The following is a 20,353-nucleotide window of genomic DNA, read 5'->3' as shown; positions in this document are numbered from 1 at the left end:
TGTGATCGGTATCATCAGCAGCGAATGCCGAGCCGACGGAACAGGGCGGCGGCGGCGGCGGCGGCGGCGGAGGCGGTGGCGAGCTGAAGCCGATTAAGGGTGGAGATGGAGGAGACACGGTAGTTCGACGACGAAGCCGAGACGTTTCCGCGGGGAAATGAGGGGTTAATAGTAATGAATACATCGGAAAGTGTGCGGATTAGCCGATCTGGACCTATGTGGTAAACCCACATTGCAATCCGTGGAGGTACGCATTCATACCGGAATCAAGCATCGGCCAACCTCAACTATGATATTCTATTGCCGTATGTATCGTGAACAAAAACTGCCAATCAATCTATTAGTAGCCAAAATGGCTAGATTCGCGCTGGGCATGTTCAATACTGGCTATGCCGCCCTCGCACTTCCTAGCGGGCACGCAGCCAGTGAGGTATTGAATCGTGGACCAACCAGTATTGGGGAATTGCTCCCGACAAAGCTTGTACCTTGTTATCTAGTCTTTTTCTTCCCTTCCGTGATTCCGAGAGCTCAAGGGAAATGCATGCAATAAGCGGATGCGCTAGCTCTTTAATCGCAAAAGCACATTTCTTCATAGTGACTTTGCCGATTGTTCAATACCCCGAAATTGACTAAAGCATGTCCCTTCGCTTTTATCACAAGGCAAATCGCAAATCCGCAGTTTAGGACTGCTAATATACTGTACCCGCATCAATTCCAATTCCAGTATGTAGACCGCTGCGGGCGAAGCAATGGAGCCGCTAAACAGGAACCAAAACAGTAATATTGCGTTCTTCTGTTCGGATGGCCATTGCTGCATTGCTGGAAACGACTACAGAATACAACCTAATATTAGTATGTATCTCAGCCTGATCGGATTTCTCTGTAGCCTAAAACAGAAATTCATTTGGAAGGTTCGTTGATAATTTTACTACACAATATTCAGCATCACAGCAATAAATCGAAGAATATGTGAAATGGTTAGTGGCTACTCAGAATGGCGAAATTGGTGTGTTTGGAGCATTCACTCTTTTGTTATAGGTGCCAAGACATGCAAGGATGGTTCGCAATATATTTCCGTGACAGGTCTGATCAGTACAGCAAAACAATCCTGGACATGAAGTAATTAGCTATTTTAACTCGAGTATATGACCATTTGCAATATCGCATTGTGGTTGGTACCTGATTTTTGCATGGGTCTCAAGAAACGGACAACATGGTAGTTGGATTCTTGCAAAGTGGGATAGCAAGAACAAAAACAACGCAATGGACAGAAGAAACTTAAAACAACTATTGGAATTTAGCAACTATAAGTTCTAGCAAAGTAAAAGTAAAAAAAATAAAGGAAAATAAACCAATCAAGAGCGACGAAGCGTATAAGCAATATAAAATCGTTTGATCTCACACCTGCCTCCTCATATCAGACCGACGGAAGACTTCTGCTGTCAGCTCGCAAGTCGCTCCAGACTGTACGAATCCGACCTCGACAAGATACCTAACATTCCTCCTCACCGCCTCGGAAATACGCGTTGCGTCGTCGAAAGTGGTTTTCTGAGGTTGCGAATTGCCAGTTCCCAGGCGGCCAAGGAAGTGCTGCACTGGCCAAAGTGGGTGTGACTCTCCAACTTGGTCCATGTGCGATAATGCCAGCTCAGTCCAATCAGCCCAAGAAAGAGCCTTCATCTCAGATTTGCCTTGAACACCGTTCAGTTCTTCGACGATGAGTCTCCAAAACTCTGGAACTGTCAAGCCCTCTTGAAGATCCACAAACGATTTGAAGGTAGCGGGGGAATTTTGCTTGCTGTTGAGACCGGCTTGGATCATGATGGATCGAGCAACCGCATCGGCATCATCTAGATACATCCAGTGATCCTCGGGCTCCGAAGGATAGTATCCCAAAGTTGCAGCGGTGGCAACGACACGCCAAATGTAGTCGTCTGTGTTGGCAGCACCACGAATGCCTGCCCCGAGGATGACACCTGGCTTCACCACCGAAACGCGGTTTTGCACAGATTCTGTGCTGGCCGACTTTTCTAGATGCGCCGCAACGTTATGCACAACGCTTTCAGACAGGAATTTTGTTTGCATGTACCCTGTGCCGCCCCTGGAGAGCTCTGAAGCCACCTGATGCTGGTTTGCTTGTGTATTGACGAGTTTGATGCCGCCTGATACGTACACAAGCTTCGAAACTCCACGTGAAGATGAGACTGTGGATAACAGGTCGACTGTTGACAATACGTTGGCCGCTTTCAGGGACTCAAAATCGGCCTGCCAATTTACAACGGCACCGTTGTGGATGATGGCACTGACGTTGCTAGAGAGCTCTTGCCATTTTTCAGAGCCAAGTCCGAGGAACGGCAAAGCCAAGTCACCCTCCCATACTACGAGCTTTCTCTTGTTCGCGTCATCGATATGGGGCCACCAACCGATTGTTTCTGCTGTCCGTGTAACACGCTGTAACCCATGGGTCGCAGATTTGGCCCTCACAAGCACAATAACACGAGAAACTTCCCGAGACGACAACAGTTGGCGCAAAATTTCCGTTCCCAAGAACCCTGTGGCTCCGGTAAGGAAAACTGACTGACGAGCAGAGAGAGTGGCCACCGAACGAGGAATCGTCAGGAGCTGTGGTCCTTGTGGACTAAGCGCTTTGTTAGTCATTCGTGCAGTCTCACCCAACATATCAATGAATGTGCCATTGGATTTGGGCTGCGCCAAAGTAGGCTGTTGACTCTGATTCTGACTTGTTTTGATAACAGCCGCGAGTTTTGCAATCGTTGTTTCCTTGCCAGCAAGATGGCCTAAACCGAGAGCCACGTCGTATTCCTGCTTGATGCGCTTTGCCATGGTTATCACCCGTATTGAGTCACCACCGAGATGATAAAAATTGTCATCAATACCAATCGAGTCGATAGGCAGATTGAGAATTCGGGACCAAATATCTCGAAGACTAGCTTCGATTGGCGTGGTGGGTGGGCGGAAATCGTTCGTGTCAGCCGCGCCCCGATTTAGAGCACCGAGGGCTGAGGGCTCAATGAAGTATGCCTTAAGATCCAAGGCCGTAAGAGATTCAATGTGTTCGCGGAGACCCTTTCTGTGAATCTTTCCAGAAGAGGTTGTGGGCATCTGCGACACCAGAATGTAGTATTGGGGGACCATGTATAATGGGAGCGTTGCGCTCAGCTCGGAAGCCAGTTTCCCAAACTTATTTCGAAGCGTTTCTGTCATCATCATCATCATGACAGGTGCATCTTCATCTGCAGTCTTGATGCTTCCAAGGCTGACGATGGCAACCAGAGCCTCCCTGCCACCCGTTCGTACGAGATCAATCACCACAGGCTCCGATGAACCCTGCAGTGCGAGTGCCGATTTGGCTTGGTACTCAATCTCGCCAAGCTCAATCCGTTGTCCGTGAAGCTTAATCTGATTGTCTTTGCGGCCCATGTACTCGATGCAGCCGTCCACATGGCATCGTGCAAGATCTCCAGTCTTGTAAAATCGACGATTGGTAATGTCGTTTTCGCAATCCAACCAGTCAGAAGACTCCAGGTGGATGAATGCTGCTGAACTCGCTGCCGGGTTGTTGAGATAGCCCCTGGCTAAGCCGGGGCCTTCGAGGAGAATTTCGCCAACGCATCCAACGGGGGAGAGACGAGAAGAATCGTTGACGTCGACGACCCAAAGTTTGAAGTTAGAACCGCGACCGACAATGGTGGGACGGTCGGTTGGACTTGTGAATTGGGACACGCTGCAGTAAATACAAGCTTCCGCGGGACCGTATCCGTTGAGCACATTTACCTTGCCGTACCACGTTTGTAGATTTTCGCGAGTTGGAGCCTCACCTCCAAGGACGAGTGTTTTTAATGAAGGAACCTCTTCCGGGCTTAGTGTTGCGACAACTGAAGGAGTGAGGAAAGCAACATTTGCACTGCTCTGGGCTATGAATCCTACAAGGCCACTTCCCGAGAGTCGCTCTGTGTCCGAGGGTACACATACGGTTCCCCCAAAGACGAGGGTGCTGAGAATCTCCCCCAAGCTGACATCGAAGACGTAGTTGGAGAACTGAAGGACGCGTGAATCTTTGTCTAAGCCAATGTCTGTTCCGTGACCCTGAATACTGGAGCACAACGAGCGATGTTCCACTATGACACCCTTGGGTGTACCGGTGGAGCCAGACGTGAAAATAACATATGCAACGTTGGTAGGACTGGCCTTGGAAATGACGGGCATCTTGCTTAAAGGTGGAAGATGCGTGAGCAGTTCATTTGACAACGTGACGATGTTGGTGCAAAGGCCGACACAACTGGCCGTAGTCGATGCCGAAGCAACAATAATCTCGACATTACCCATGTCTTTGATCAACGCTTTGGTGCGATTGATGGGGGATACAGGATCAAGAGGAACAAACGCTCCTCCGGCTTTCATGATACCGAGCATGGCCACGATGGTCCACAAACTCTTCTCGAAGCAGATGGGGACAAGCGTTTCTGGTCCAACACCTAGTTTTGACAGATGTTCTGCAAAGCGAGAAGAGGCATTCTCCAACTCAGAATAGGTCATACAGCCATCGAAGGAGAAGATAGCCTCTCTTGAGGGAAACCGTGTGGCTCGTTTGGAGATGATATCATGAACGCAAGCATCCCAGGTCTCTGTTTGGCGCGCTGGTTCACTTGCCCATGAGACTGCGGCTTGAATGTCGAATCTTGAGGTAAGCCTAATGGAAGAGAGTGCCACAGCAGCGGAAGAGGACGTAGCTGTGACGAGTTGAGTAACAGCCTGAGAGAAGTGGTGGCACATAGCATCCATCTGGGCACTGGATAAGATGTGCGCGTCGTGGCTAGCAAGCAGCCGGATGGATTCAGGCGACTCGATAATGCATTGGAAAACAAGGGGGTATACATGGTATCGCTGAGCGTTTCCGGTTGACGATGATGTCAAATCTTCGATTTTGGTAAAATCAACGTCCGCCCGATCCTCAGTCAGCGCTGCGGAGGAATCATTGAAGCCCTGGATCCGAGCTCTTGGCTGAATGACAAGAAGATTTTGAAAGTCGCAAGCATCGCGCGTTTCCTTGCCCATTTGCGCAATGCTCTGGAGACCAACGTGCTCGTGCGGAATCATTTCCCTAGCTTCCTCTTGCATCCTTATGAGAAATTGCCGAACCGTTGATTCATGTTCATCATCTTTGTGGATTTGAACTCGGATTGGCAATGTTCCAATGGTAGGGCCGACCAAGTTGACGATGCCCGGAACACTGGCATTTCGACCAGTAACTGTGTTTCCGAAGACAACATCATTTGTCTCCAGGTATTTTGACAACACAAGAGCCCACGCTGAGCGAAGAATGGTGGGCAAAGTAATGCCATCAGGCAGGCTCTTGTATGCTGGTAGAGAAAGATGACGTGTCATGGACGCGTCTCTTGGGGTATCCACTTCATTGGAAGTGTTGAAGTGCTCGGGCGACTTTGGGAAATGGCTGACCTTGACTCCCGCGAAGCGAGAGTGCCAGTAAGACCTGGAAGACTCCTCGTCGGATGACTGCTTGATGTATTTGACATAATTGGCGAATGGGACTGGCTGCACAATGCTACTGTCGAAGTAGGCCCTCCGTGCGATGTCAAGCATCAGGCCAATTGACCATCCATCGTAGATTGAATGATGGATATCCCACACGAAATGTGAATGCCTGGAGTCATCTTGCACTATAGAAAACATGCAAAGCGGTTTTCCAAAACCTGGTGACCAATCCATTGTGGCTTGTGTTTGTTCGAGTACGTCAGACAGCGAGTTGCCTATGCCTTGGAACTCTCGCCATGCTATCTTTTCATCGATGATTACTTGAATTGGCTCGGTGTCCTGGAAAAGGATGATTCGTGTGCGAAGGTTGGGGCAAACCTCGTACATGCGCTCTATGGATGCTCGAAATCGGGTCAGATTCACTCCTTCCGGAAGCTTAAGTGCGAATCTGGCCAAGTAAGAGCCAGGCTGAGTCTCAGAAAGAGCCATGAGTCCTTCTTGCAATGGTGTGCATGGCAGGACGTCGGAGATGGATGATGTTGGAATGTCACAGAGTTCTGCAGCATCCCGAACTACCATTTCACGGGAAATATCGGAGGGCAAAAGACTAAAGGGCTCCACAAGGTCGTCTTTGCTGTTTGAAGTAACTTCAGATTCACTCTTCGCATCTATGCATGCGGCCATGTCGAGGAGTCGAGGGTGTTGGAACACGTCCGAGGCGGAAATGTTGATCCCGCCCTGCTGCGCTGCGGAAACGAGCTGAATAGCTGTGATCGAGTCGCCGCCAAGTTGGGTAAAGGTGTCCTCCTTTCCAATATTGCCATTGTTGATGCCAAGTACTGCGGCCCAAGTCTTGCTCAGCAAGATTTCGGTTTTGGTTGTGGGTGCAGACTTGACCCCATTGGACCCGAAACCAGAACCAACGGAAAAGGAGACGATCTCATCTGCTGTAACGAGTTCTACGATTTGAAGAAGCTTGCGACGATCGAGCTTGAGAGAATTATTGAATGGCATGCGAGTGATGGGAAAGAAAACCGTTGGAATCATGTAACCAGGTAATCGGACCGTGAGGTTACTGACCATAGATGCAAGGGTATCGCGCAACGTATCGTTGATAGGAACCAGAGCCGGATCGGTTGATGCGTTTTTGATATCACCATGGATGCTCGTATCGCTGAAATTGATGAAAGCGGCAAGCATCTCTCTGCTGTCACGCTTGATCACGTCGACGGCAACATGATCTATGCCATGGAAAACTTGCTTGATGTGATGCTCAGTCTCTGCAGTATCCAGTCGTTGGCCTCTAAGCTTTACTTGGGTGTCCCGGCGGCCCAGGTATTCGATCAAACCTGTCTCAAGGTTGTATCTCCCAATATCTCCCGTCCTGTAGTAGGAGTAGGCATTCACCCCTACATCGGAACTAGATAATGGCATCCATCCAACAGATGACAAGAATGAGGCTCGTGTACGCTCTTCATCATCGAGATAACCCTGAGCGAGAGAAGTTGAGCGAACTATGATCTCACCCACGCAGCCAAATGGAGCCAGACGATCTGGGTTGTTCATCTCCGCAATGTAACACGTGATTCCCACATGAGGGACTCCTCTTCCGATTGTTGATGGCATTGTGTCTTCAGATGTAAAAACGTGAGTTGCACAGAACATGACAGTTTCGGATGGACCGTAGGCGTTGACAAGTCTATCAACACGGTTTTGCCACTTCAGGAGACTCTCTCGGGTTGGTGGCTCACCCACTAGAACTAGTGTACGCAGCGATGGAATGATGTCCGGGTTGAGGGTCTTGGCAAAGGAAGTCGTCAGCATAGCTGTGTTGATGTTATTTTCTTGGATGAACCCCGAGATACCAGCCAGGCGTTCAGAATCAGATGGCAAGAAGAGCGTGCCACCAAACATGAGAGCACCGAATATTTCAGCAATGCTGACGTCAAAAACAAAGCTTGAGAATTGTAAAATGCGACTCTCTGTGTTCAAATCGTAACCTTCAGCTGATGCAGAACCTTGAACGCTGACACATGCGGCCTTGTGGCCGACAACGATTCCCTTTGGCGTACCGGTAGAACCAGAGGTAAAGAGAACGTAGGCTGTTGATTCGGGGGACACCTGCGGCAGCTTGATGGCGTCAGATTCCTTGATGTCGGAGAAAATGTCTGAAGATATGTCAAGCTGAATCGCAACATCGGTCATGTTCTGGCAGGACTCCATCATCATCTCCGAGGTAAGCAATAATTTGCCTCCAACCTGTTGCACAATGGCTCGGCGCCTCTCGACAGGGTGAGCCGGCTCGAGAGGGACAAATGTTGCACCTGCCTTCATGATGCCCAGCATGGTGATAATGGCTAGAGGAGACTTTTCCATGCAGACTGGAATTCTTGTTTCCGAACCAACATTGAACCTGTTGAGTAAGAAATGAGCGAGCTGAGTTGACTTTCGGTCAAGATCTGCGTAACTAAAATTGCCATTCGAGGTGGTGACAATAGCATCTCGGTGCGGGTGCTTTGATGCCCAACGGGAGACTCCGTGATGAAGGCAATGGTCCATTGCGCCTTCATCCACCGAGAACTGCCGATGAGGAACATGATTCCAAATATTTACAATTTGGAAATCTTCAGGGCCGAAAAGAGTCACGTCGCTGAGAAGATGATCTACCAACGACCGATCTCCAAGCTGCTTCACAGCTGCCCCAAACTGTCGACAGAGAACTTCCATCTCCGCAGCAGAAATTGAGCGACTATCATAGGTTGCAGTGATATCTACAGTATTGTTTCCACCGCCAACAACACACTGGAAGACGAGCGGATAGGTATAGTAGCTCTGGTTATCGTCCATTGTCTTGTCAGCGATGTTAAGATCTATGGCACTGGAGTTGCCATCCGATGTCGATGCCATTCTGGGCTGTATGATAAGTAGATTATGGAAATTGCTTGCATCAATGTTTTTGGTTAGTTGCGAAATATTCCGCAAGCCAATGTGCTGATATGGCACCATGTCATTCGTCTGATTCTGGATATTGGCGAGGTATTCCGCGACAGTGGTCACGTTGCGTTTTTCAAATCGTACACAAACAGGAACTGTCGCGATTGTGGGTCCCATTATCCCCAATATTCCCGGGATGGGCGAATCTCGACCCGAAACGGTGGCGCCGAAGATAACATTGTTGCTGGAGTTTTCGTCGACATTCAGACGTCTGTCGAGAACCAATGCCCATGCGGCGCGTAATAGGTTGGCCTCCGTGATGCCAGATGAACGATGGGTATCTGGCATTAGGATGGAGTGGGTTATTGTGCCGTCTGACCTGACATCAACAGGTGAGGCGCGAACAGTAGCCGGGAACCTTGCGGTGTTTGCTCCTTGGAGCTGCGAGACCCAAAACAGGCGTGCCTGTTCTTCACTGGTGGATAATGTGTGCTCGATATACTTGGAGAACGAATACAACCTCCGAGGCGATACTGGACTGCGAGAATGATAGGCATCCTGGAGAACTTGCATCATATGGCTAAGTGTCCAGCCGTCGTAGATGGAGTGATGGATCTCCCAGATCAGGCTTTCTGTTCCAGATGCTTCATCGCGAATCATTGTATATGTAGACAAAGGGCTACCATATCCGGCATGTGATACTGGTGTGGAGAGAAAGTCGGAAAGCGACTTTCCCTGCGGCTGCTGCTGCCAGATGATGTCTTCGTTGAGAACCACTTGAATCTGGCGACCCTGTGAGGCCGATGAGATGATTCGAGTTCGTAAATTGGCGCATGACGCCACCATTGTGGCCATTGCAGATCTGAAACGTTCAACATCGATGTTGGGAGGAAGTGTGACGACAAAGCGGCCCATATACGAGCCCCTTTGCTTCTCTGCAAGGGCTAGCATGCCTTCTTGAAGGGACGAGCAAGGGAACGCATCCTGGACTATGCTGCCATCAATCTCGCATTGAACCGCTGCTTCAGTAATGATCTTGCTTGGTATATCTTCGCCATTCTCCGTCATGGAGAGCAAACTGAAAGCGGGAGTTTCGATGGCGCGAGCTTCTGTAGAGCTTTCATTGATCCAGTCTGCCGCCAGAGCCATGTCTGCCAACTGCGGACTGGCAAAGATCTTTGCAACAGTGATACTGATACCACTTACAGCAGATTTGGTAACAAGCTCAATAGCAAATATTGAGTCACCTCCGATCTTGAAAAAGTTATCATGTCGCCCGATCTGCTCTGGATCAGCGACTCTTAATACTTGAGCCCAGATAGACCTCAGTTGACGTTCCATGGTGCTCAAAATGACGTCAGCAGCAAGGTCGGACAGTTTATTTTCTGAAATAGATGCAGCATGCGCATCATCAGCTGCTAATGCCCCCAGAGCCTGCAGCAGACGAGAGCGGCTGGGCTGTCCTGTTAGTGGGTTCATGGGCACGGTATTGTCCCCTACCAGAATATACTGTTGCGGAACTAGATGCGAAGGTAGCATTGTTCTCAGATCAGGAACAATATCTCGAAGCATCTGCTGGAGAGACTCTGGGATATTGGCCATAGGAATGAAAATTCTTCCATTCTCAGGCATGGCAATATGGCTCTCCACGAAAAGGAACGCTGTTAAATGCCCTTGTTTTGCCCTGGCTACAATGACGCGGTCAATGCCTTTCGGAGCAATGTTATGAATTGTTTGTTCGGCATTGCCAGAACTGAGTTGACCAATGACTGCAATGCTACCGTCTGTAGTGTTGTATTTGACACATTGTCCCGTACGGAAGTAGCGCTGGTTTTTGGTCGCTGGCATACCTCCACGTTCTGTTGTCGAGGTAGTTGATTGATGCAATTGGTCTGTCTGCCCAGCGGTATTGTTCAAGTACCCATCAGCAAGAGAAGGGCTTTGGATAATGAGCTCTCCTGCACAACCTATTGGGGCAAGCCGAGGCTGATGCTTCATGGGATCGACAATCCAGTACTTGGTGTTGCCAATTGGTTGACCAAGAGTTCCTGCGTCCATATTTAATGCGACATGGCCCATTGTAATGAAGCCAGATTCTGGCGTAGACCACCCTGCAAAGACTGTGCGGCCTGAGTTATTGGGCCGAATCCAATCATGTAGAGTGTTTGTTTGAACCGTTATTCCTGAGATCACAAGATTCCGCAATCTTGGAACATCTCTCGGTCTCAACTGTGACGCTTCATGTGCCGAAAGAATCGCCCAGTTTACATCCGATTGATTAAGAAATTTGGCCATGTTTTGACCAGACTGTCTGGGGATGCAAACTGTTCCACCCGATATCAATGGTGCCATGATCTCACAAACGTAGAGTTCGGAGCCGTTGCTTGCAACGTTTGCTAGTCGATCATTTGCCTTCAACCCTAGGTGTCGTGACAATTGTAGTGGTCTGACACATGCTGCCTGCTGTCCCACCACCACGCCCGGTGTATGTTCTGTCTCATCATCAGGAGTTGGAAACAAGACATGGCATACACTATCTGGGTCGACTGGCTCATGAACCACACTGCCCATATAAAGTGTTTTGGCCGATACTTGCACAGGATTCTCTACAAGATTAGCGACCTCTGTGGGAATATTGGACGGCAAGAAGAGAACCGTGCGGGCACCCGTATCATGCAAGACTTGCTTGGCATGTCGTAAGGGCGTGGACCAGTCAAATGTCACAAATGCTGCTCCCATAATGTGTACGGCAAGCATGGCCACTGGAACCCAAAACGACCTTTCCATACAGATCAGGACGAGGTCACCTCTTGCTACGAGGTTGTTGCGAGAAAGGTAGGAGGCGAGGGCATTGGCCGAAGCAATGAGCTGCTTGTACGTCAATGTCCCATCCCATGAGTTGACAGCCGCAGCATTTGGCCGAATTATGGCTTGTTTCAAAACCATGTCTTTCAAGATAGTCTTAATTGGCTTCGGATAGCCATTGACTTGAGTCGATTTGTTTCGTTCGTTCCAGATGATGGCTTGATCAAAATCCGCGGCCCCTGCCAGCGAAATATCGCCCACAACGCCATCTCCATCAGAGCATTGGAGTAGCTGATGAACGACATTCTCAAAATGTTCTGCGAGGATTTCAAGTTGCATGCCTTGGAAGTAGGGCGTGTTGTAGATCAGGTGCAGCTGGACCTCTTTGTCCGACAAATGGCCCTGTACGACGAGAGGATACGTGAAATAACTGCCCAAGGCCGAGGTAGCTGAGGCCCCAAACTCATTTCTGTTCAGAGGTCTCATAATTTCATTGCCAGTGCCTTCGTCACGATTAGCATCTACAATGTGCTTCGGTTGGATGACAAGCAACGTCGAAAATTGGGTGGCGGCCTTTGGACCGGGACCAAGGCGCGCAATCTTCTGCAAGCCATACTGCTCATAGTCGACCATTTCTGTAGCCTGACGTTGCACTGCTTTGAGAAAGTCGCAAATTCGCTGGCTACGGTCCAGGCGGATGCGGATTGGCACAGTGGCAATTAGTGGCCCGGTCATGTTCTCGATTCCAGCCACGGGGGCCTGGCGCCCAGAGACTGTTGCGCCGAAACAAATATCGGGAGAATGGTTGGAGTAGGAAGCCATTACAAGTGCCCATGCTGCTCGCAAAATTGTTGCCTTGACAACAGTAGCTTCTTTCTCTGTCGTCAAGGAGATGGTTCGGGTAACTGTTCGAGTTGTTGATTTGGTCATGGGATGAGCTTTGCCCGGGAATGATGCTTTGGTGGCACCTGCAAGCTGTGTTCTCCAGTAATTAGCTGGCGCTTCCTCGCCCAAGTTCATGCTGTATCGTATGAAGCCCGAGTATGGAACCAGTGCAGGCACATCGGTAGGGGTTTGTCGATGGTAGGCATGGCGGAAGGCATCCATCATGATGTTCATACTCCATCCATCATAAATCGCGTGGTGTATGTCCCAGACAAAGTAATTAGAAGATCCTTGCGCAATAAGGGCACATCGGGTCAAGGGTAGTCCGTATGACATCTCAGTTGACTGGGAGGAATTCATGTATGCTTCCAGCGTCATGCCATCGGTGAGTTCCCACTCAAAGCTGTCGCGTAGTACTACCTGTAAACTTCCCACGGATGGGACCCGGATGATTCTGGTCCGAAGATTTTCACACATTCTAACCACTTCCTGCCAAGAGGATTTGAATCTCTCCGCCTCAACGGTGTCGTCTAGTCGATACAGGAATCGCGCTATGTATGATCCAGGTTGTTTGACCGAAAGAGCAAGCAAGCCCTCCTGAAGTGAGCTAGTCGGGAATGCATCTTCGATGCTTGCACCGGGTGGGAGTCGACACTGGTCTCTAGCAATGTGAATGAGGTCATTGGAGCTAAGTGTGGCAGGCAGCAGAGACCAAGGAGCCACCCTGGTGGAGAGTTGTCGAGTATCCAGCGGAGTAGCCGCCTCGGCAACCTTGAACAGCCTTGGGTCATCAAAAACGTTTCCAACAGTCACTGATGCGCCATTATCTCTCGCAACGGTCGTAAGTCTGATGGCGGCAATAGAGTCGCCACCCAGAGCTATAAAACTATCGTCGAGACCAATGCTGGAAAGAGGGATTTCGAGAATCTCGGCCCAAAGCCTTTGCAGCAACACCTGCATGGGAGTCTCAGGATGCCGTTTAAAGCTATCAACGAAGGAATATTCCATCATCTTTTCAGCCGTAAATTGTACGGCAATGTCTCGAAGCTTGCCACGGTCGATTTTTGTAGAGGTAATAAAGGGCATAAACGCGCATGGGACGAAAAGAGTCGGCACCATGTATCGGGGCAACGAGATTCCAAGCTGACCAATGGCGACCGAGATTTGGGACTTGAGAGAATCGTCGACGGGAAGAATCATATCTCGAGCAACATTATTCAAGTCGGAGTCAAGATCCACGCCGGCTGTCTTTGAGTCGTGGCTGGTGCAGAAAAAGGTGACGAGTTTGGCACCGCTTGCACCAGTACCACCACTTGCAAGCACCACGACAACCTGGAGAGCTTTATCGAGACATAGTCTGATGTGATGCTCAACTTCGCCGAGCTCTACGCGCAACCCACGAATCTTGACCTGTGTATCTTTGCGGCTGACAAACTCAATCGTGCCGTCGGTATTATAGAACCCAAGGTCGCCAGACTTGTAAAAACGATTCCAGCTAGGATGAGTCCTATTAGGAGCCCAAATTGGAAGTTGCTGCTGCTTCATTATATAGGAATTTGTTTGCAAAGCATTTCCAAGATACTCCCGAGTAATGGTTGGTCCTTGGATCACGATTTCACCGACACATCCTGCAGGGACACGGCGCTGGGGATCTTCTTGGTCAACAATCCAGCAGAAGCCACCTACAGGCTTGCCGACCGTAACAGATGACTCCGATAGTGAAGTCCATTCTTGAAGAGTGCTGAAAAGACAAGTCTCAGCAGGGCCCCAGCCGTTGACTAGGCGGACCCTTCCAAACCAGGTTTCGAGAATGTCTCGACCCACGGCCTCGCCAGCCAGCAGTACAAGCTCCAGACCAGGAACCTCATTAGGAGAGATTGTTCTCACAAATGCGGGGGTCAAGAAAGCCCAGTTGACTTGCGTATCGGCGATGTACTGGGAGATCCGGTTCATGCGATCATGTTCTGATGGGACGCAAACACAGGCGCCGGTAATGAGAGGGGCGATAATTTCACCAATACACAAGTCGAAAACAAAAGCAGCAAACTGCAATATCCGAACGCGGGATGTCATACGCAGACGCTTGGCAATTGCCACCTGGCTAGTAGCGACGGCACCGTGCTCCATGACGAAGCCTTTGGGCACACCTGTGCTGCCAGAAGTAAAGAGAACGTAGACGGTATTCTCGGGATTGACTAAAACGGCTGGTCCAGAGTCGCTGGCCGCCGGAGATAGTTGTGCCAAGAGCTTCGCGTCTAGTTCTGGCGTCACTTCGATTACCGTCTTCACCAGACCTTCTAGCAAGGACCTATTGGCGGGAGTAACCAGAGAAACCGTTGCTTTTGTTTGATTTATCACTTGCTGGTGACGAGTTGTTGGATGTGACGGGTCCAGTGGTACCCAAGCGCCACCAGCTTTGTTGATAGCCAGAATAGAGACGAAATACCAGAGCGACTTCTCGAAGCAGACATGCACAAGTGTTTCCGGCCCAACTCCAAGCTCTTGATGCAAAAAGTGGGCGAGCCTATTTGCTGCACTGTTGAGCTCTTTATATGTCATCAATCCATCCCACGCATGAATTGCTTGGGAAGTAGGGCTAGCAAGAGCCTGAGACTCAATCATCTGATGAACGGTGGTCGACTGAACAATGGGGGGGTCTTCACTGTTCCATTCGTTAAACTTCTGCACATCTTCGTGCCCGACTATGTCAATATGCGAGAGCAGCTTCTGCCTGTCGTCCAGGTGAGTCGTCGTGGACCCAAAGGTCCCGAGTTGTGAAACAGCTTGTTTGAAGTGCCCAAGAATCCGCTCGACCTCAGCTGTGGATACAACCGAAGATGTGTAGACGATGGTGACATGCACCTCGCCGCCGCTCTCGGGCAAGTGACACTGGAAAACGAGTGGGTACGTGAAGAAGTTTCGCTCAGAAGCATCTTCATCACCCTCTTGTCGGATTTGGGTCAGTACAGGATCTCTTGTGCCATCGTGATACCCAGTGGCCAGTTTGGGCGGATGCACCACAAGCAGGGTACGGAAATCGCAGGCCTTCCTGGCCTCGTCGTTTAGCTTGGCAATATTCTGTAGGCCAAACTGCTCGTACTTGATGAGCTCGTTACTTTGAACTTGAATATCTTCAAGATAGGCCCCGACTGGGAGTGTCGGATCCACACGGATCCGAAGCGGCACAGTTGTGACGGCTGGTCCAACCATGCCCTCGATTCCTGGTACAGGAGCATTTCTACCAGAGACCGTCGCACCAAAAACGACATCTTCATCTCCTCCAGAATGAGCCGAAACTACTAGAGCCCATGCGGCTCGCATGAGAGATGCAGTAGTGACATTGCCAGATCTGTTTGCTGATGCTAATGACGGCACGGTAAACGACGCCTTCAGGGACGCATCCGTGCGGATCTGACGGTTACTGAACCGATTTAAACTTTGCCGAGGGAAATTAGTTTCTCTAACTCCCTTCATTGCTCTGGTCCAGTAGTCTCGGCCTTCTGCGCGGGTCATTTCGGTGTACCTAACAAATGCTGCATATGGGACATGTTGTGGAAGTACTGACGGATCGCCACCACTGGAGAAGACTCGCAGAAACTTATCCCTGATTAGGTCCCATGACCATCCATCGTACACAGCATGATGAACAGTCCAAACAAAATATCTGTCATCGTTTTTATCGCTGGACAAAACAGCATACCGGGAAAGTTCTGTTCCATAACGCATGGGTTTCGCCTTATCCTCGTCCAAGTATGCTGCCAGCAGGTGATCGACCGAATGGTTATTGTTTCCGTGAATGATTCTCCATGCAACCGACTCGTTGAGAATAACTTGCATAGCACGGCCATCTTGGAGGGACACGATCCGCGTTCGCAGAATTGGCACATTCTCAACCACAATCTCCCAAGCAGCACGGAATTGGTCCAGCTCGACATGCTTGCCCAGCTTGAACGCAACACGAGCGATATATGTACCCGGTTCTTTTTCCGTTAGAGCCATCATGCCTTCTTGGAGAGAAGTGCAGGGGAAGGCATCCAAAATCTCGGGTATTGATTCTGGGGAGGGAATGAGTTCGTGCAATAGTTCAGTAATAGTCTCCACAGACGCAATGTTTTCCAACAAGGAGAACGGCGGAATAGGTTTGTGCACAATCTCCATGCCCTGGTCAGCAAGCTGCAAACATGCCTGGGCCATCTTCTTAAGTTGAAGATTTTTGAAGACGGTAGACACATCCAAGCTAATACCTCTCTCCCTTGCCTTTGTAACTAATCGAATGGCTGAAACGGAGTCGCCGCCAATTTGCAAAAAACCATCATTAAGGCCAATGGCCTCGCGTGGGATGCTCAAGACTGATGACCATAATGCCTGCAGGGTAATTTCCATATCCGTCACGGGCGGTTGCTTCGATTCCTTGGCGTCGTTGGAACCGCTAACGGAGTACTGGGCCAGATGCTCCCAAGGCAAGGAGCGAGCGAGACTTTCTAGTCGTCGAGAATCCGTCTTTCCAGCTGTGTTTAGGGGCATCGATTTTATAGGAAAAATCAGGCTGGGAATCATATACTCGGGTAATTCCAGTTTCAATTCTTGTACAAGGCCACAAATTGTCTCTCGAAGATGTTTATTGACTGGCAAAAGTAGTGTGTCGTCGTCATTGTTACAATCAATAGATCCGTATTGCCTTGGTTCAAACCGGATAAATGCTGTAAGCTCTGAAGATTCATTTACTTTGATGTCCTTAATCGATGAGACTGCAACCTGAACATCGCTGTCACTTGTTTCGGATAGAACGTTTCTGATCTTATGCTCGATCTCGCCTGGCTCGAGGCGCAAGCCACGGAGCTTAATTTGCGTATCTCGACGGCCGAGGTACTCAATTTCGCCACGTACAGTGAAGCGAACCAAATCGCCAGTCCGGTAAACTCGGGAGCTGCTTGTATCATTTTGTAGCCAGGCAGGTGTTACAAATGCACCATCAGTCTTGGCCTGGTCATGGAGATAACCTTCCGCCAGCCCCGGTCCCTGTATCAATAGCTCCCCAGTACAGCCATAAGGGGAAAGGGTGTTTACATCGTCGGGTTTTGAAATCCAAACGTTGCATCCAATGGGTGTCCCAATCACTGCAACATCTGCAAGTGAATTGATGCGGCGATGGACCGTCGCAACACATGTTTCTGTTGGGCCATAGGCATTGAAGAGTGTTACGCTGGGAAGCCATGACGCGATATTTTCTCGCCTAACAGCCTCTCCGCCCAAGACAAGCACCTCTAGAGTCTCGACGTCGTGAGGGGTGACCGTTGTTGCAAAAGTCGGAGTGAAGAGCGCCCAGTTGGTACGTGACTCGGACATGTAGCGGGCAATATGGCCGTTTAGTCGGATGTTGTCCGAGGGAACAGTAACACAGCCTCCCGCGATCCAAGTACCGAATATCTCCAAAATGGAAGCATCAAAAACAAATGAGGCAAAATTCAAAGCTCTTGTTGATGGTGTCATTAGAAAAGCGGCAACTTGGGCAGCTAAAGCTGAAGATGCTGCCCTGTGTGACATCACAACACCCTTGGGCTTACCGGTACTACCAGACGTGAACAGTGTGTACGCCGGCAAGGAGGTCGAGACGGAAGGAAGCTGGGCAGTGTTGGTGACCATCTCATTGCGTCTCTTCAGCGTCTTCATGAATGCATTAGAAACGACTATTACTCGGACGGAAGGACATCCATGTTCCGCAAGAATTGCATCTGAAATATCTCCAACTGTCTCAGGAGTAGCCAAAACAACACGAGCGCCTGTTTCTTGGACAATCTGTACTCGACGCTCGATTGGATGGCCTGGATCAAGAGGGACATATGCTGCACCAGTTTTCATCACAGCAAGCATGGAAACCAGCGCAAGACCAGATTTTTCGAAGCAAAGGGGAATCATGGCTCCGCTCAGATCATAATCAGACTCAGCCAGGAGCTGGCGAGCAAGTAGATCAGCCATCTCGTCAAGCTGTGCGTAGCTTAAATTGAGATCCCATGCACGGATGGCTTCAGCATCGGCGCGAGCCACTGCATGGTTTCTAACCAGTTCATGCAGGCACATGTCGATTTCGCTCAGAGATGCAACTGTCGGAGCCACCAGTTGTTGAATGGCGAGCAAGTCCTCCTCACCGAACAAACTGATGGAATTGACTCTCTGTCTGCCATTCTTAGTATCAGCAAGAGATCCGATTGCGTTTCGGAAGTGATCAATTATGAGTTCCATCATTCTGGCGGGAACAATGGATTCGTCGAAGTGGGCGTCGATGGTGATCATATCTGGATGCATAACACATCGTACTGTGATATGATACGACTTCAGAACTCCATCTCGTGAGTCGTGCTGAGCATCAACGGAGTCATCCACTTGTTCAAACAAGCCAGAATGGTCCTCGGATATGGACTCTTCACCGGATGCTTCCACCACAAGCAGGGTCTTAAAGTCACATAAATTTCGAGCTGCAGCACCAAGCTGCCGAATTTTAAGAAGACCAAATTGTTGGTGGGGAATGGTTTCGATTGATGTTTGCTGTACTTGATGAAGCAAGTCGTCAACTAGCATACTCTGGCGTATTTGGACGCGTACTGGCACTGTTGCAAAGGTGGGACCAGCGATCTGCTCAATTTGAGGGACAGGAGCGTTGCGACCAGAAATTGTCGAGCCGAATACCACGGTATCGGTTTCTGCATGAGTTGATAGTGTCAGGCCCCAAGCAGCACGAATGAGATCGTGAGTTGTAGTGTTTTTGGTTTTAGTGCAGTGAAAGGGAACTTGTCTAAGTGAACGGGACCAATTTGGGGCACCCGACACGCCATGCCGTGTCTGGGGGAAGACGAAGGCTTCGACCTGTTCAGATTGCCGAAGCCAGAATTCTTTCGAGGCTTGGGAGTCGTATTCACTGGTGATATAACGCATGAAGCGACTGAACGGCACAGATTTGCAATCGTATAGCTTCGGGTTGGGGGAATCATAGGCAGCCATGACACTTTCGAAGACAATTCTTGAGCTCCAGCCATCGTATATGGCGTGGTGAAGGGTAAGAACCAAGAAATTCTCCTGGCATCCATTTGTCCGAATAATGCCATATCGTGCCAACGGTGTGCCGAATCCCATCGGCTTGGCCTTGCAATTCTCGAGATATTGACATACATCGCTGCCGAATTGCCATTCAATAGGAGCATCGATGACAGCCTGCAATGTGTGTTCTCCGATCATTATAATCCGTGTTCTCAAGATGCTGTGCTGCTTGTTAGTTGATTCCCAAGAATCTCTCAGCCTGTCAAGATCCACAGTCGACGGTAAACGGAAGACGGTGCGGGCAACGTATGCGCCGTCAACTTGCTGCGACAAACTCATCAGTCCCTCTTGAAGGGGCGTTACGGGATACAGATCCGATACTTGCTCTCTCCGTACGACGCATTCTTGAGCGACTTGTTCATACACGGATGAGTTGGCGAGCTCAGCGGGGAGAAGGCCAAAGGGGTCAGGATCGCGGCCCATGCCACCATCGAAGTAGGATGCTGCCATAGACATACCCGCAAGTGTAGGATGTTTGAAAATGGATGTGACACTCAACAAAATGCCAATATCTTGAGCTGCGCCGGCAAGTTTCATCGCGGAGATGGAGTCACCACCTGCGCGAATAAAGTTGCTTCCCCTGCCAATGAATTCTGGTGATACTCCCAGATGTTCTGACCACAACTTCTGTAGCTTCATTTCCATTTCAGATTCTGGAGGCTGCTGCTCCGTGTAAATTGATTGCAAGGAGAATGCTTCGCGTAGCTGTAAAGCAGACATGCTAGAAGCGAGGCGTCGGAGCAATTTCCTGTCTGCCTTGGTACTTGTCATTGTAGGAACGAATGCCAGAGGTATGTAGAGCGACGGAATCATGTATATTGGCAGTACTTGCTCCAACTCAGTCGAAATTGCTGCCAGCTCTTCCTTGTCCGTACTTTCAAGATTTCCGATAAGTCGCTTCTCGTCCTCATCTGTGACGTTGGTCCGGACTTCATCATTGGGGCAGAAGAATACAGCCAGGGCATCTTCGCTTTCGTCCCCGACTATTTTCACAATGTCGACAATGATGTGTGGTACCCGTGGCAGATTAGCGCGCACATGCTTCTCGATATCGCCAAGCTCGATTCTTTGTCCGTGCAATTTGATCTGCATATCCTTCCGACCGATGTACTCGAGCTCTCCT

General features: G+C 49.7%; 1 protein-coding gene across 1 annotated transcript in view; it reads right to left on the bottom strand.

Annotated features, from left to right (window-relative positions):
- Nucleotides 1-1,398: 1,398 nt before the first annotated feature.
- Nucleotides 1,399-20,353, bottom strand: part of DCS_04402 (uncharacterized protein) — a gene marked incomplete at both ends in the record, with an annotated part of 37,057 nt that continues 18,102 nt past the window's right edge. The window contains 6 exons of the mRNA XM_040801712.1: nt 1,399-5,373; nt 5,431-10,568; nt 10,809-10,860; nt 10,981-11,177; nt 11,238-12,558; nt 12,622-20,351. Coding sequence (XP_040656745.1) covers nt 1,399-5,373; nt 5,431-10,568; nt 10,809-10,860; nt 10,981-11,177; nt 11,238-12,558; nt 12,622-20,351 — 18,413 coding nt within the window. The remainder of the gene's footprint in view (nt 5,374-5,430; nt 10,569-10,808; nt 10,861-10,980; nt 11,178-11,237; nt 12,559-12,621; nt 20,352-20,353) is intronic.

Source organism: Drechmeria coniospora, chromosome 02 (genome assembly GCF_001625195.1).
Source record: "Drechmeria coniospora strain ARSEF 6962 chromosome 02, whole genome shotgun sequence".
Taxonomy (NCBI): domain Eukaryota; kingdom Fungi; phylum Ascomycota; class Sordariomycetes; order Hypocreales; family Ophiocordycipitaceae; genus Drechmeria; species Drechmeria coniospora.
This window is presented reverse-complemented; position numbering and strand designations above follow the sequence as displayed.